Here is a 13,062-nt window from a genome sequence, read left to right on the forward strand (position 1 = left end):
GAACAAGACTAATGGGGGTCACCAAACTTGTGGACCAGAGCCCATTGTCGGAGACATGGATCTCATGTCAGCTCAGTAAATGTTTCTCTTCTGGAGAGGGACTAGATGTATTTGTGGCATAGGATTGGGTGAGCCAGGTAATGCATGACCCTGAGCCTCAGTTTTCTCCTCTGGAAGTGAGGGGTTGGGCTAGCACCAGATTATTTCTAGGCTATATTATACAGGTTGGGCCAGGTGCTGGAGACTTTTGAAAGCCCAGCTCTAGAAGAGTAGTTGGGAACCTTTATAAAAAGTCAGGAGGAAAGTGGTGGTCACAGGGAATTATCTGGGCAATTACAAGCATGGTGGACCAACGCCAAATGTTAAACAATTTTAAAGGTATAGATAGGCATTTTGGGGTTAAGATATACCTGAGATGAGAGGCCTTCTTATTCCCAAAGATAATTTAAAATATGTCAGGACCAACCTCCCCCAATGTTGATTCTTTTGTAGTTTGCTTTTGCCGTGCAGTAAAAATACAACCCATAGAAGAGCCATTTCAATGGAAGCATTTTGAAAATAGAACAAAAATAGAAAATAATAATCGTGTATTTCTTCCAAAGGCTTAAACTTGAATTTAAATTTTATTCATTATTAACTTGTAATATTGATATTCATCTTGAAAGAAAGGTGGAATCTCTTTTATCCTAGGGGGGCTGGAGTATGTCCAATTTCGCCCCCCTTGCATACGCCAGTACCCACTGTTTTCAGAAGTGTCTGCGCCAGAGCCTCCTCCTGTGTCAGGAGCTCATGGCACAGTGAGTGTTTTTCTTTATTTCTCTAGGTCATGGCTTCCAGCTTCTCAGAGCTGAGTCTCCAGCGAAGGAAATGACTGTCAGGGATCTTGCTCCAGATCTGTTACAGAGACAGAACCTTTGCAGGGTGCAGCCTTGCCCAGGACAGGAACGTTTCTCTCTTTGAAGGGCTTTACATTTGTAGGATAATAAAGATGACGACTTCTTCTATCAGACGACAGATGAAAAACATTGTGAACAATTATTCAGAAGCCGAGATAAAAGTACGGGAAGCCACCTCCAATGACCCATGGGGCCCATCCAGCTCTCTGATGACCGAGATCGCAGACCTGACCTACAATGTAGTGGCCTTCTCGGAGATCATGAGCATGGTGTGGAAGCGGCTCAATGACCATGGCAAGAACTGGCGGCATGTGTACAAGGCCCTGACACTCCTGGACTACCTCATCAAGACGGGCTCTGAGCGGGTGGCCCAGCAGTGCCGAGAGAACATCTTTGCCATCCAGACCCTGAAGGACTTCCAGTACATGGACCGCGACGGCAAGGATCAGGGCATCAATGTGCGTGAGAAGTCAAAGCAGCTGGTGGCCCTCCTCAGGGATGAGGAGCGCCTGAAGGCCGAGAGGGCCCAGGCCCTCAAAACCAAAGAGCGCATGGCCCAGGTTGCCACCGGCATGGGCAGCAACCAGATCACCTTCGGTCGTGGTTCCAGCCAGCCCAACCTCTCTACCACCTACTCGGAGCAGGAGTATGGCAAGGCCGGGGGATCACCAGCCTCCTATCATGGCTGTGAGTAGTGGAAATGCGCCTCACCCTCTGCTAGAGCCCACTGGCTGCAGACATGGTAGCACTGGGCAACAGGTGGGTGGGTGCCCTTGGGCTGAGCAAGATGGTACATCTGACCTTTGTCTCAGCTTGTGGCCGCCCAGACAATACCCTTGGTCTGCTTCGAGTTACTGTTACAAAGGGGCTTTCGGCCCCATGACTGCTTTGGCTCGGTGTCTCAGGACCCTCTGCTTCTCTGAGTCTGATTCTGTACAACTAGGCAGGAAGGCCTGCAGAGAAGGCGGGCAGAGAGGCAGGCCTCCTCTTTCCTCCTGGGGAAGGGCTGCAGAGCAGGACTGGCCCGCCGCACACGCACTGGGGAGGTGACTGTATTTGGTAGCTAGGAGGAAACAAATGCTTTTTCTGGATAATCTTGTTTCTTTAATCTCACATCAATGTTTTTTTAATGACTGGGCTACAAGTCTCCTGACTGGCTCAGTGTATTTTCTACTTTAGCGTCACAGGGCATGAGGTGGTATTTCTCTGTCTCCCTTAACCAGAGAGAGAAGGCAAGACCTCTGCAGGTGTGCACGTGGGCACGGCCCCCTTTTCCCACCTGCGGATGAGAGTTCTTGGTGAATTGTTTGTGTGGTGGGGTCTGTGCTGGGTGGGCTGCTCTGTTTTCTCATTTTGCATATCAGATTGCTCTAGGCCTAAGGTTCAGAAGAGGTTTCAGGGAACAGAAGTGGAGTTCAGGGCGTGATGACAGCTGATCTCAGTGAGCAGTGTTGACATCCTGGTTGCTTGTTGAAAGTAGCCCCAGGAATGGGGCTCTTCACAGTGAGCTGTTGAGACAGGTGGCCCCAGTGCCCTTGGGGTGGGCTGCAGTGGGGGATGCAAAACTTGTGTCTTTTCTCTGTTAAAATAAAAGTGTAGGTCTCCATACCCTTTCTTTCTGGAATCAGTAACTCTATGTCAGCTAACAGAAAACTTTTTTTAAAGGAAGTTGTTTGTAGTTTGATGAACCCGGCAACCCTTGCTCAGTCAGTAGTCTGCTGATATTTCCTGCTTTTGCAGGTTTCAATTTGACATTGTATAGGCACCGGTAGCATTTTAAGAAATGTATCAAGTAGAAGATTTGCATAGTAAAGTCAGACTTCCTGCCTCTAGGAATTGTAAATTATTATCAAGCTGGGAGAGGTTAGCCCTTTCTCATCCCATCTTTTCCTCACTTAGTTTGAACTCTGCTTAAGCAAAGGCTGTGACCTTCATGAAAGCCCTTGAAAAAAATATAACCTACATCTGCAGAGGTCTCCTTCCAGGCTGGGGCACACTAGAAAATAAAGATTGCTCTTTGAGAAGTGAAGGTGTTTGTTTCCCTCAAGTTACCTCTCTCCATCCCCTAGAAAGGTCCCTGTGGGTCGAGTTGGTCTCGTCTCCTTGGCTTCCTCTTTGGGAGGTGGCTGGAGTTGTGCTGTGTGGCCATCGGAGCTGTTCCTCTCTCTACCTGCCTTTTGCAGTCTTTGTTCTCAAGAAGCTGGAGGATACAAATCGAGGAGCTTAAGTAGTGTTTTCTTTCATCAGTAGTTTGTGGAATGTTCCAGGTGCAGGGGAGAGGTCGTTGAGGGTACAGGTGGGAACCTGGATGGGGCCTCTCATCACAGGTCCTGCCTGGCTTTACACTGAGCTGACTGCTGCTGCCATAGTCAGCTCTGGTGGTTTCTGGTTCCCTCAGACGTTGAGATTGAGCAGCATATTCAAGGTCAGAATGTGGTGGATCAGCAGGCTGTTCACTGCCTCTGAGAACGTCGGTCAGGAATCAGCCTCTGCTCGAACCTCGGCCACTTCCTCTCCCTCTAATGGCATGTCTTTTTCTGTGTGTGTGTGTGTCCCTGCCCAACAGCACCCGAGGCCTCGCTGTGCCCCCAGCATCGCACAGGGGCCCCGCTGGGTCAGAGTGAGGAGCTGCAGCCGCTGAGCCAGCATCACCCCTTCCTGTCGCACCTGGGGCTGGCCTCCCACCCAAATGGTGACTGGTCCCAGTCCTGCCTCACTTGTGACCGCGCAGCCCGAGGTGGGACGGCGGTTTGCTTTTCTCCTTCCTAGAAATGCTGGGCAGCTTGCTGGGGCGGGGTGGGTGGGGGGTGGTGCTTGTCATGTCAGTACAGCCAACTCTCTCCCTGTCTCCTCTGGACCTCATGGTCCAGCCTCCAGAAGACCCAGGGCCCTTTCTTCTTCTCCCCCTAGGAGCTTAAATCCTGGTCATGCTCCCTTCACACTGTGCCATGTCACTTGCTAGAAGTTCTGCCAAAGGCTTAATAGGGGAGCGGCTGTTTGGTTCAGGCATGGGGTGGCTGTCCATGCTCTCCTGTGTCCCTGTGCCCTGAAAAAATTGGAGAGGACTCTGCTGGCTGCCAGACCCAGGTGCAATGGAGGACCAGACCACTTGGCTTGCTGAGCCAGAAAGGTGTGGTTTAAATCTCGCAGTGCCGGGCACACCCGGGAGGCCTCGGTGGATGGTTGCTGGAACCCATCGTCCTTGGTGCAGTGATAGTGCTGCTGAGGACAAAACGGGATTGTTTTTGCTTCTCAATTAACTGCTGTTCTTCCTGAAACCCCCATTACCATGGTAAACAGAGAGTTAGCTGTACTGTCTATTCTAGGTCACAGTGTTTGAAGACACCTAATTCAATGGGTAATTAAAAATGGGGCTTCTCTTTTGACTAATAATGTATCATGGTCAGAGACTACATACAACTGTTACAGGTTAAACTGGAAACAGATTTCACTGTTGTTGACAAGAAAATGCTCTCAATCTAATCTACCTTGGTCCCCAGTGGGCCCTGCTACAGAGGAGAAAGCTGTTATTGGAAGGGATGCCGACAAAGAGCCTTTGTGACTCCCAGTAAGGTGTGGCCAGCCTGTGTTCAGCCCTGGGAACAGTGACTGTTTATTCCCGCCTCATTAATACTGCAGTTTGTTGGACGTGGGCATTTGTGTGATCACTGTATTTAGCTCTCGGGTATTTTCCTTTGTACCCCCGAACAGTTCATAGGGGACTTTGTAAGGAGGGCCAGCTTTACACTGTGTTCCCAAGGAGCCCCAAGTGTGTGCTGAGCTGCAGGCCTGCCTCTCCCATCAGATCTCTGGGACTGTTCCCAGCGGGACCCTGGGGTCCCTAGAACTCCAGGAGCTCCCTTTTCGTGTTTCCCAGGTTCTACCCATGTAGTAACTGGCAAGGTCTGTTGTGAGCTCAGTGGTTAGCTGCATTCACCTGGCCCTCCAGCTCTTCTGGTGGCAGGCTGGCTCTCCTGGGACATTGGCATATTAAAATCAGGCTGACATGCCCCTTCCACTTCCTCCCTCTATGCTAGGACCAGACACCCTGCTCCACCAGGCCAGTCTCCCTCTCTGCATCTTTGCCCTGCAGTTCTTTCACTTGGGGCCTCCCGGCACCTCTGGCACATTGCTCAAGGTATATGGCCCATGTGGATTTTTCTTCTCCTTCAGCTCTGGTAGAAATTAAGGATAAAAATGAGTTTGTTTGTTTGATCATTTCTCCTGCCCTAGATGGGTTTTAGGCAAACAAGTGTTACTGGTGTCTGTTTCACCCTTCACCGTTTTGTGTGTGCACTCCCCTCCACACTTCACACTCTCTGTGCACATGTACATTCCCCTCCACACTTCACACTGTCTTCATGATGGGGCTGCATCGCGGGGCTTCTGTTCTTAGCATCTAGCAAAGTGCCGAGTGTAAGGTAAATGCTAACATATGCACATTGGTGGACTTGCTTTGAACATACTTGCTTGTAATCCAGCAGTGGAGAAGTTAGACTGATGCCAGCCATCCAGGAATGGTCTGGTGAAATGCAGGCTGGGATTCAGGGGTGACATTTGTGAGAGGCACACTTAGGACCCCAGACCCCTCAGGGGAGGCCTGGTGGACACAGGTGCAGACTCAGGACAGGGCAAGGGAGGCCAGTTGCCAAGAGGATCCCTTCGTGGGAGAGCCAGCATCATGGGGAGGCTCTGACGCTTTGGCTGCTATTCTTACCCACAGCAGTGGTGGTTGAGGAGAGCTGCCTGCTCCGTACCGTACCCATTTACCCTCCCTGTCTCCTCCCTCTCACCTTCCACAGACATCTAGAGGTCTGATCTTGGAAACCTCTCCAGTGCTCTCCTGCATCTCTAGTTCCATGGCCTCAATTCACTACCAGCTTTCTGATTGGTTTCCTTGCTGTTAGCCTCCCCATTCTTATTCACCCTCCAACTTGATAAATCATGTCTGATCCTAGGTCTCAGAAAGCTCCTCTGGATCCCAGGGGTCCCCAGAGGGCCCAGCCCAGCGCTTTTGGCATGGCAGACAATCCCTTTCCTAGTGGTCCTTGGTTGCCCTCTGCCAGCTTGGGTCTGCTGAGGTCTGCCTTGGGGCACCACTCGCAGTGAAGCGTGCCCTATCTGCACTCTGGCTCCCGCGTTTCCTTGTTCATTCAGCAAGGATGTATTCATTCCCCACTGTGTGCCAGGCACTGTGCTAAGCGCAAAACGGAGCTCCCGCCATTACTAATGGGAAGAGAGACAATAAACATAAGACATACAGCACATTACGCGATGAGTGCTTTATGAAAAAGCAAACAAAACCCAAAGCAGCCTGGCCGAGCGTGAGGAGTAGGGAAGGTGGTCTGCAGTATTAAGGGGGGTGTCAACAGCCTCTTTGAGAAAGGCATGCTAGAGCAAGGATTGGAGGAGGAGGAATGAGCTGTTGAACATCTGGAAAAGCATTTCAGGCAGAGGGCTGGAGCAGCAGTGCAAAGGCCCTGGGGTGGGGGTCTGCTCAGGGTGTTGGCAGAGCAGGAAGGGGAACAGGAAGGCAGCCAGTATGGCAGGAGCTGCTTGAGGGAGAGTGGTTAGTGAGGTCAGGGTAGGCATATAGCAGAGGGCAGGCCTGGGGAAGGGTAGGCCTGCTTCTCAAACTGACTCATTTCTAATCCATCTCAGACTGATACTTTTGTATCAGTGTTTAGGCTTTATAGCAATGTCAGCTTGCTATAAAAGTTTGTAAATGCTTTTCCTCACTTTATTTACCTTGTTGGGTACCATATGCTAACTAGACCGGTATAGGGCCTTTGGGTCATTGTGCAAACCCTTTGGCTTTTACTCAGTGAGCTAGGGAGGCCGGGGTGGGTTTAGAACCGAGGGGGAACTTGATCTGATTTAGGGATGAGAAGGCGTAGGAGGACTCTAGCTATGTTTGGGGCAAGGTGGGCCCAGGAAGACCAGTCAGGAGACCACTGCCCTTATCCAGGTGGGAGATGAAGTGTCTAGATCGGATGGGGCTGTGGAGGTCTGGTATATTGTAAAGGAGAGCAATGAGACTTGCTAGAGGGCTGACCCTGGTGAGAGGAGTTTGGGACAGCTCTGATGACTACTGACTCAGCAGCTGGGGAAGGAGCTGCCGTCCCTTGACGGGAGGGTGCTGTGAGTAGAGCAGTTTGAGCAGAGGTGGGATCACGTTCTAGACACATTGAAGTGTCTGGAAGGCTTGCAAGTGGAGGTGTGGAGAAGGGCTGAGAAGTCTAGGGCTTAGAAAAAATTCTGGGCTGAAGATGCCTTCAGCACTCTGGCTCACCTGTCACTCATGCTCACATAGTGGCGTCCATGTTCCTGGTGAACTGGCTGCCCTCCCTATCGAGGCTGGCTCCTGGGCTCCCCTACGCTGCCTGCCTCACTTGATCTTGTATGAGTAGTCAGGACTGCTGTGTGCAGGTGAAGCTGTGGGGCCTGAGAAGGTCTCTCGGGCTGCGAGGGGTTGGGGTTTGCCCAAGACCACACAGACAGGGAGCCAGCTTGGATGGAGCAAACAGCCCACCTGTCCCCCTACCACAGGCTCTGTCTACCCTCCCACATTCTGCAGAGCCAGTCATGGCACTCAGCAGGCTGTGGATAATTGTAGATGTTCTTGGGGCGGCGGAAACCCACATCAGAAGCTCCACATGGGGGTTGGGAGAATTGCCCTGTGAGTCAAGGTGGAAGCCTGGAATATAAAGATTGCTGCTGTCCTCTGACATGGATGCTCCAGGGTCCGGAGCTAGACCTCCCTTCCCGGCATCTCTGCTCCTGGGTTTGCCTACATGGAGGGAGGGGCTAATGACAGAAGGAGAGAAGCCCAGCTCGTCCTCTCAGCCCCCTTGTGCAGCTCCCTGGGTGGTGTCCAGAACCCAGCCACACTTGCCTTGCTGTAGCATGACGGTGTCCGTGGGCTGGTGCCTTGGGCTTCTGGCGAGGAGATCCACTGCCAGCATTCCCATTCTTAGAAAAAGAAGAGAAAACGGAAGGAAGATGGAGAATTGGAAATCCTCATTGCCCTCGGATTCCCTCGAGTAAATCAGAACCGACCTGAAGCCCCAGAACTGAAGGGCAGTGGCTGCTTTGCATAGTCTTTCAGGCTATCCTGATGGATACCCTGCCTGGTGGCACCTTCAGCACTCTGGCTGATGCCAAGAAGCCATCTGTGGGTGGTTCAGGTCTGCTTCCGGGGGACATCAGTGCTTCCTTCAGGCCAGCCTTTCATTCCGGCCAGGAGCTGGCCTGCAGGGCAGCCCTCATGCACCGTCCGCAATGACCTGTTAACTAGAGGGTGCGCCCATTTCACCCATTTGCCCTGCTTCTCTAGGAAGGACTGCAGCTGGCAGTGTCAGAGGGTTAAATAGGTACCAGAAAGAGGTGAGGCAAACAGAAATACGCAGGGCAAGGGTCCCATGTAACTGCTGGAGATGAATCCAAATTTGGCTTTGAACTTCTCAGCCACCAGCACCAAAGAGGAGAGCTTCTCTTTAGTTGCTGAACAAGAGCCCAGTGAATGCAGCCCACACAGGCCTTTGCTGTGGGCGCTCTGTCCTGGCTGACCCCACGGTCTATACAGCACAGTGTCTCACCTAAAGTGCAGTGATGGATGGCTCTCCCACTCCCTCCATGGAGATCAGCCATTCTTAAACCCGTAAAGAGATTTGGAACACTTCTGCGTGCATCGTTTCTTTCCCACATGTGCTTGAGAAGGCCCCGAAACAGCCTGCCCTCTGGGCCCTTGAGGGAAGCGGATTCTCCACAGCATGGGCCCCTTGGGTGAGTAAGAGTCGCTATGGCACCACCTCTGCCAGCCAAGCTGTGGGAGTACAGCTGGAGCATGGACTGCCACGGAGAGAACGTTTCCGTAAGAATCAGGCCTCTGAGAAAGGGAGTCTTATATAGGTCTGTTTTGAAAATTTGAGGATGTGGGGAAATATATTAATTGCTTTAAAAAAACAAACCTAGCTAGCATGTGGCTCAGAAGCCCTCCTGGGCCCTGGCTGGTGTTCTCAGTGGTTAGAGCACTGGCCCCACACACCAAAGGGTCTCTGGTTAAGGGCACATACCTCTGTTGCAGGCTTAATCCCCAGCCCGGTTGGTGCACATGCGGGAGGCAGCCAATCAATGTGTCTCTCTCACATCGATGTTTTTTTTCTCTCTCTCCCCTCCCTCCTTCCCTTCTACTTTCTCTAAAAATCACTGGAAAAAATATTGTTGTGTGAGGATTAACAACAACAACAAAAAATTGCCCGGCCGGGCATGGCTCAGTGGTTGAGCATTGACCTAGGATCCAGGCGATCCGGGTTCGATTCCCTGTCAGGGTACATGTCCGGGTTGTGGGCTCGATCAATGACTCTCTCATCATTGATATTTCTATCTCTCTCTCTCCCTCTCCTTTTCTCTCTCTGAAATCAATAAAGATATATTTAAAAACAACAACAAAAAAACCCAAAAAATTTAAAAGAAAGAAGAAGCCCTCCAGGGTGTGGTCTTGGAAGGAGCCTGGGTCAGTTGAGGCCTCTGCGGAGCGTGAGAGGTGGAAGGGAGTGAAGCTCTGAGGTGCAGGGATGAGGTAAACTGCCCAGGAAAGGGGTCACGGGACATGCTCAGGGCTGAAAGGTGGTTGGTGGCTGCTGGTCAGGTGATTCCCTGGTATCAGGAAAGCCTAGGGACAGCAGCCCTCAGGTGCCCTCCACTTGGCTTTGGGCTGCATCGTGGCATTGTTTTCTGAGGGGTATAGACTAGAAGCTGGGAGTGAGATGGGATTCTTTTGACAGCCCGTTTTGCTGGAGCAGATAATTCTTTGGCAGGCAGTGAGTCCCAGGGCAGAGCAGGTGCTGGGCTGTCACCCTGAGCCTGCTCTGGAGAGAGTTAAATCTCTTCAAGTGGAAAATAGGATCAGAGAGGGAATAGGTCAGTGATGCCAACAGACACTAGAAGGTGGCAGTTTCATTGACACATCTGTCCGAGGGTTAAACATTAAAAATGCTCATTCTTGCCCAAGGGCTTGAGCCTTCAGTGGGATCTGACTGTGCCAGGGTGAGGCTGCTGGATGGCTGAGCTGCTCCAGTCAGCAGTTGCTCAAGACAGCCAGAGGCGTAAAGGTGGTCCCTCCTTTGCTTCTCATGCTGTCCTGAGGAGGTGGGCAGGACAGGTGTTGCTGATCAGGACACTGAGATGGACTCATTACCCAAACCCACTCAGGCATAGTGGTGAACCCAGGCTTTCTACAACTCTGGTTCTCCCACTTTTCTATTTAAAAAAAGGATTTTTTAAATTGTTGTTCAAAATGTTTGAATATATAGTGTGCAGGCCAACGCTGTAACCACTGAACCACACAGGCCAGGGCTGAGCTTTTTTTTTTTTCTCAAAGCATTTCTTTTTCAGGGTTGCAGTTACATTGTAGATGCAACTTTACATCCCTTCTTTCTATCTCACAACGTTATAACAGAAGCATTTTCTCACATCTCTGCAATCCTGTAAACTTTTTAATTTTCTTTCATTTTGTAAATCCTCACCTGAGGGTATTTTTCCCATTGCTTTTCAAAGAGTGGAAGGGGGAGAGGAGAGAAACAAAGATATCAATATGAGAGAGACACATTGATTGGTTGCCTCCCGCACGCGGGGATCGAGCCTGCAACTGAGGTATGTGCCCCTAGAACCCGGAACCCTTCAGTCTGCGGACTGACACTAATCACTGAGCCAAACTGGCCAGGGGCAATCCTATAAACTTTTTAACAGCTATACTCAGCATCCCACTGGGTGAAGGTTCCTAAGTCATCCTCACCTGATATTGGACGGTCACAGCAGACAGCCCAGCCGTTTCAGTGCCAGGGTCCTGCTGCCAGGATAGAGCCCCAGCTGTGAGGTTTTGTCGTGACCATTGACTGTGGGTAAAGCAAGCAGTCTCTTAACCTGGAGAGGAATTAAGACCCAATCAAGACCCACATTCCCCAAAGGCAACTGTACTAACCAGTCTGATCACAGGTCTGACTAGTGTTCCATGAAAACAGAACGAATGTAATGTTTTATATTATGCAGGTAATAAAACAACAGTATTGTACAGGTGTCATCCATAGCCACGTGACATTTTCAAAGCACAGTTTTCAAAATGTTAGTTTGTTCATTTCCTCATTTTGGTCCCTGTGTGCCAGAGCTGGCACTTGCAGTGAAGGGGCTCACAGCTGGCCAACTGAGGCCTTGCCGGAGGTGGACTCTGGCCCAGCAGAGGAAGACACATTGACACCATGCCAGGTGTAGTGCTGGGAAGGGCCGGGCAGGCGGGGCAGGGCACCTGCAGTGTCCACTGTGGCCTCAGAGGCTGCCTTTCAGTGCGGTCCTCACCACTGGGTTCCCATGAGAAGCAATTACGGTTATGCAGTCTGGTTTTTCTACCTTTCTGTGTGCATTTTCCAGGCTGCTTCTTTCACAGTTACACTTATTTCAAAAGATCAAACCTTAGGTAGGTCACTGACTTCAACAACTTTAAGTCTTTTAATCTGTGAAATGGGGTTAAGGATAGCACTGCCTCCTGGGTAGTGGTGAAAATTACGGATACTATTATGTGCAGTACGCATCTGCCCTGCACAGAGCGCAGGCTCCATAAGCAGTCATCACGGGCAGGTCAGAGCTGTGTTTAGGTTCGCATTGCTGTAAACAGCACTGTGGTGAATGTCTTTGTTTAGAAAGCTTGCTTTTCTAAGGATTCTTCAGACTACGTCTTCAAGGTAGGAAGGGAGTTGAGATTAATGGGAAAAGTGTATGAACACCATTCTGTCTCCCATAACATGGCAAACACTCCCCAACCCCTTGTGCCCATTTGTAGGCCTCCAGCCCTGGACTTGCTCAGGCAATAGCCCCTGAGCCCAAAATGGGTACTGTAATTCTTTTTAAGGTCATTTTTAATTTAATGGAAATTGCTGTCAGAACACTTATTTTAAAAGTGAGTTTCTTGTTTATAAGTATTACTCTAAGACAGCGATTTTTAACCTTTCTTATCTTGTGGCACACAAACTAATTACTAAAATTCTGCGTCACATCAGAAAAATATTTTTGCCGATCTGACAAAAAAAGTAGGTATAATTTTTTGTTGTTAATCCTCACCCAAGGATACTTTTCCATTTATTGTATTTTATTAATTTATTTATTTTTAAATTAATTACTTTTTTAAAAAATATGTTTTTATTGGTTTTTAGAGCGAGAGGGAGGGAGCAAGAGACATAGACTCATCAATGAGAGAGAAACATCGATCGGCTGCCCCCTGCACAACTGGGGACCGAGCCCACAGCTGGGGCACAAACTGGCAGCCTGTTGGTATGTGGGCGATGCTCCACCACTGAGCCACCCCGGCCCAGCTCTGTTGACTTTAGATAGAGTGGGAGAGAGGGAGGAAGGGGCGGGTGAGGGGGAGAGAGAGAGAAGCATGGATGTGAGAGACACATCAACTGGCTGCTTCCTGCACGTGCCCTGACCAGGGCCAGGGATCCAACCTGCAACCCAGGTATGTGCCCTTGACCGGGAATCAAACCTGAGACCCTGTGGTGCTCAGGCTGACACTCTAACCACTGAGCATCACTGGACAGGGCTTAGTAGGTATGATTTTGATTCATTCACACTGGAGGGCTGTTGGTTGGTTATTGTAATTTTTTAATTTGACAATCTAAGGGAAAAGAGGTCAGGTATTGCATGTTTTAAAAATTCTTGCCCAAGTACTTCTGCCTGGAGCCTGCTCCTGGCCCTCCTGCCTGAGGTGGTGTAGAGCAGAGGGAAGAGCTTGCTCCAGTCCAGGAGCTCAAATCATCTTTCAACAGATTTCTCTCCCACTGGACCTGGGTCAGCTGAAATGTTGGGGGTGAAGAGAAACAATCGCTATTTTTTCTTTTTTATCTGGTAAATAATTAAAAGAAACCCTCCCCCCCCAAAAAAAACTTCTTGCCTAGCTGGCATGGCTCAGTGGTTGAGTGTTGACTAATGAACCAGGAGGTCACGGTTTGATTCCTGGTCAGGGCACATGCCTGGGTTGCGGGTTTGATCCCCAGTAGGGGGCGTGCAGGAGGCAGCTGATCAATGACTCTCACCATTGATGTTTCTCTCCCTGTCCCTTTCTCTCTTTGAAATCAATAAAAACATATTTTTTAAAAAAATACTTGCTGCATAT

At 50.1% G+C, this 13,062-nt stretch overlaps 1 protein-coding gene across 2 annotated transcripts in view; it reads left to right on the forward strand.

The window, feature by feature from the left end:
- Positions 1-424: 424 nt before the first annotated feature.
- EPN2 (epsin 2) overlaps positions 425-13,062 on the forward strand; it is a 42,471-nt gene continuing 29,833 nt past the window's right edge. Inside the window, exons 1-3 of one of the 2 annotated variants that reach the window (XM_016196470.2) lie at positions 426-1,583; positions 3,463-3,633; positions 4,480-4,482. In XM_016196470.2, the coding sequence (XP_016051956.2) occupies positions 989-1,583; positions 3,463-3,633; positions 4,480-4,482 (769 nt within the window). In that variant the 5' untranslated portion in view covers positions 426-988. Of the gene's footprint in view, positions 1,584-3,462; positions 3,634-4,479; positions 4,483-13,062 lie in introns of both variants that reach the window. The other variant, XM_087825794.1, reaches the window with a different exon arrangement.

Source organism: Miniopterus natalensis, chromosome 17 (genome assembly GCF_054644295.1).
Source record: "Miniopterus natalensis isolate mMinNat1 chromosome 17, mMinNat1.hap1, whole genome shotgun sequence".
Classification (NCBI taxonomy): domain Eukaryota; kingdom Metazoa; phylum Chordata; class Mammalia; order Chiroptera; family Miniopteridae; genus Miniopterus; species Miniopterus natalensis.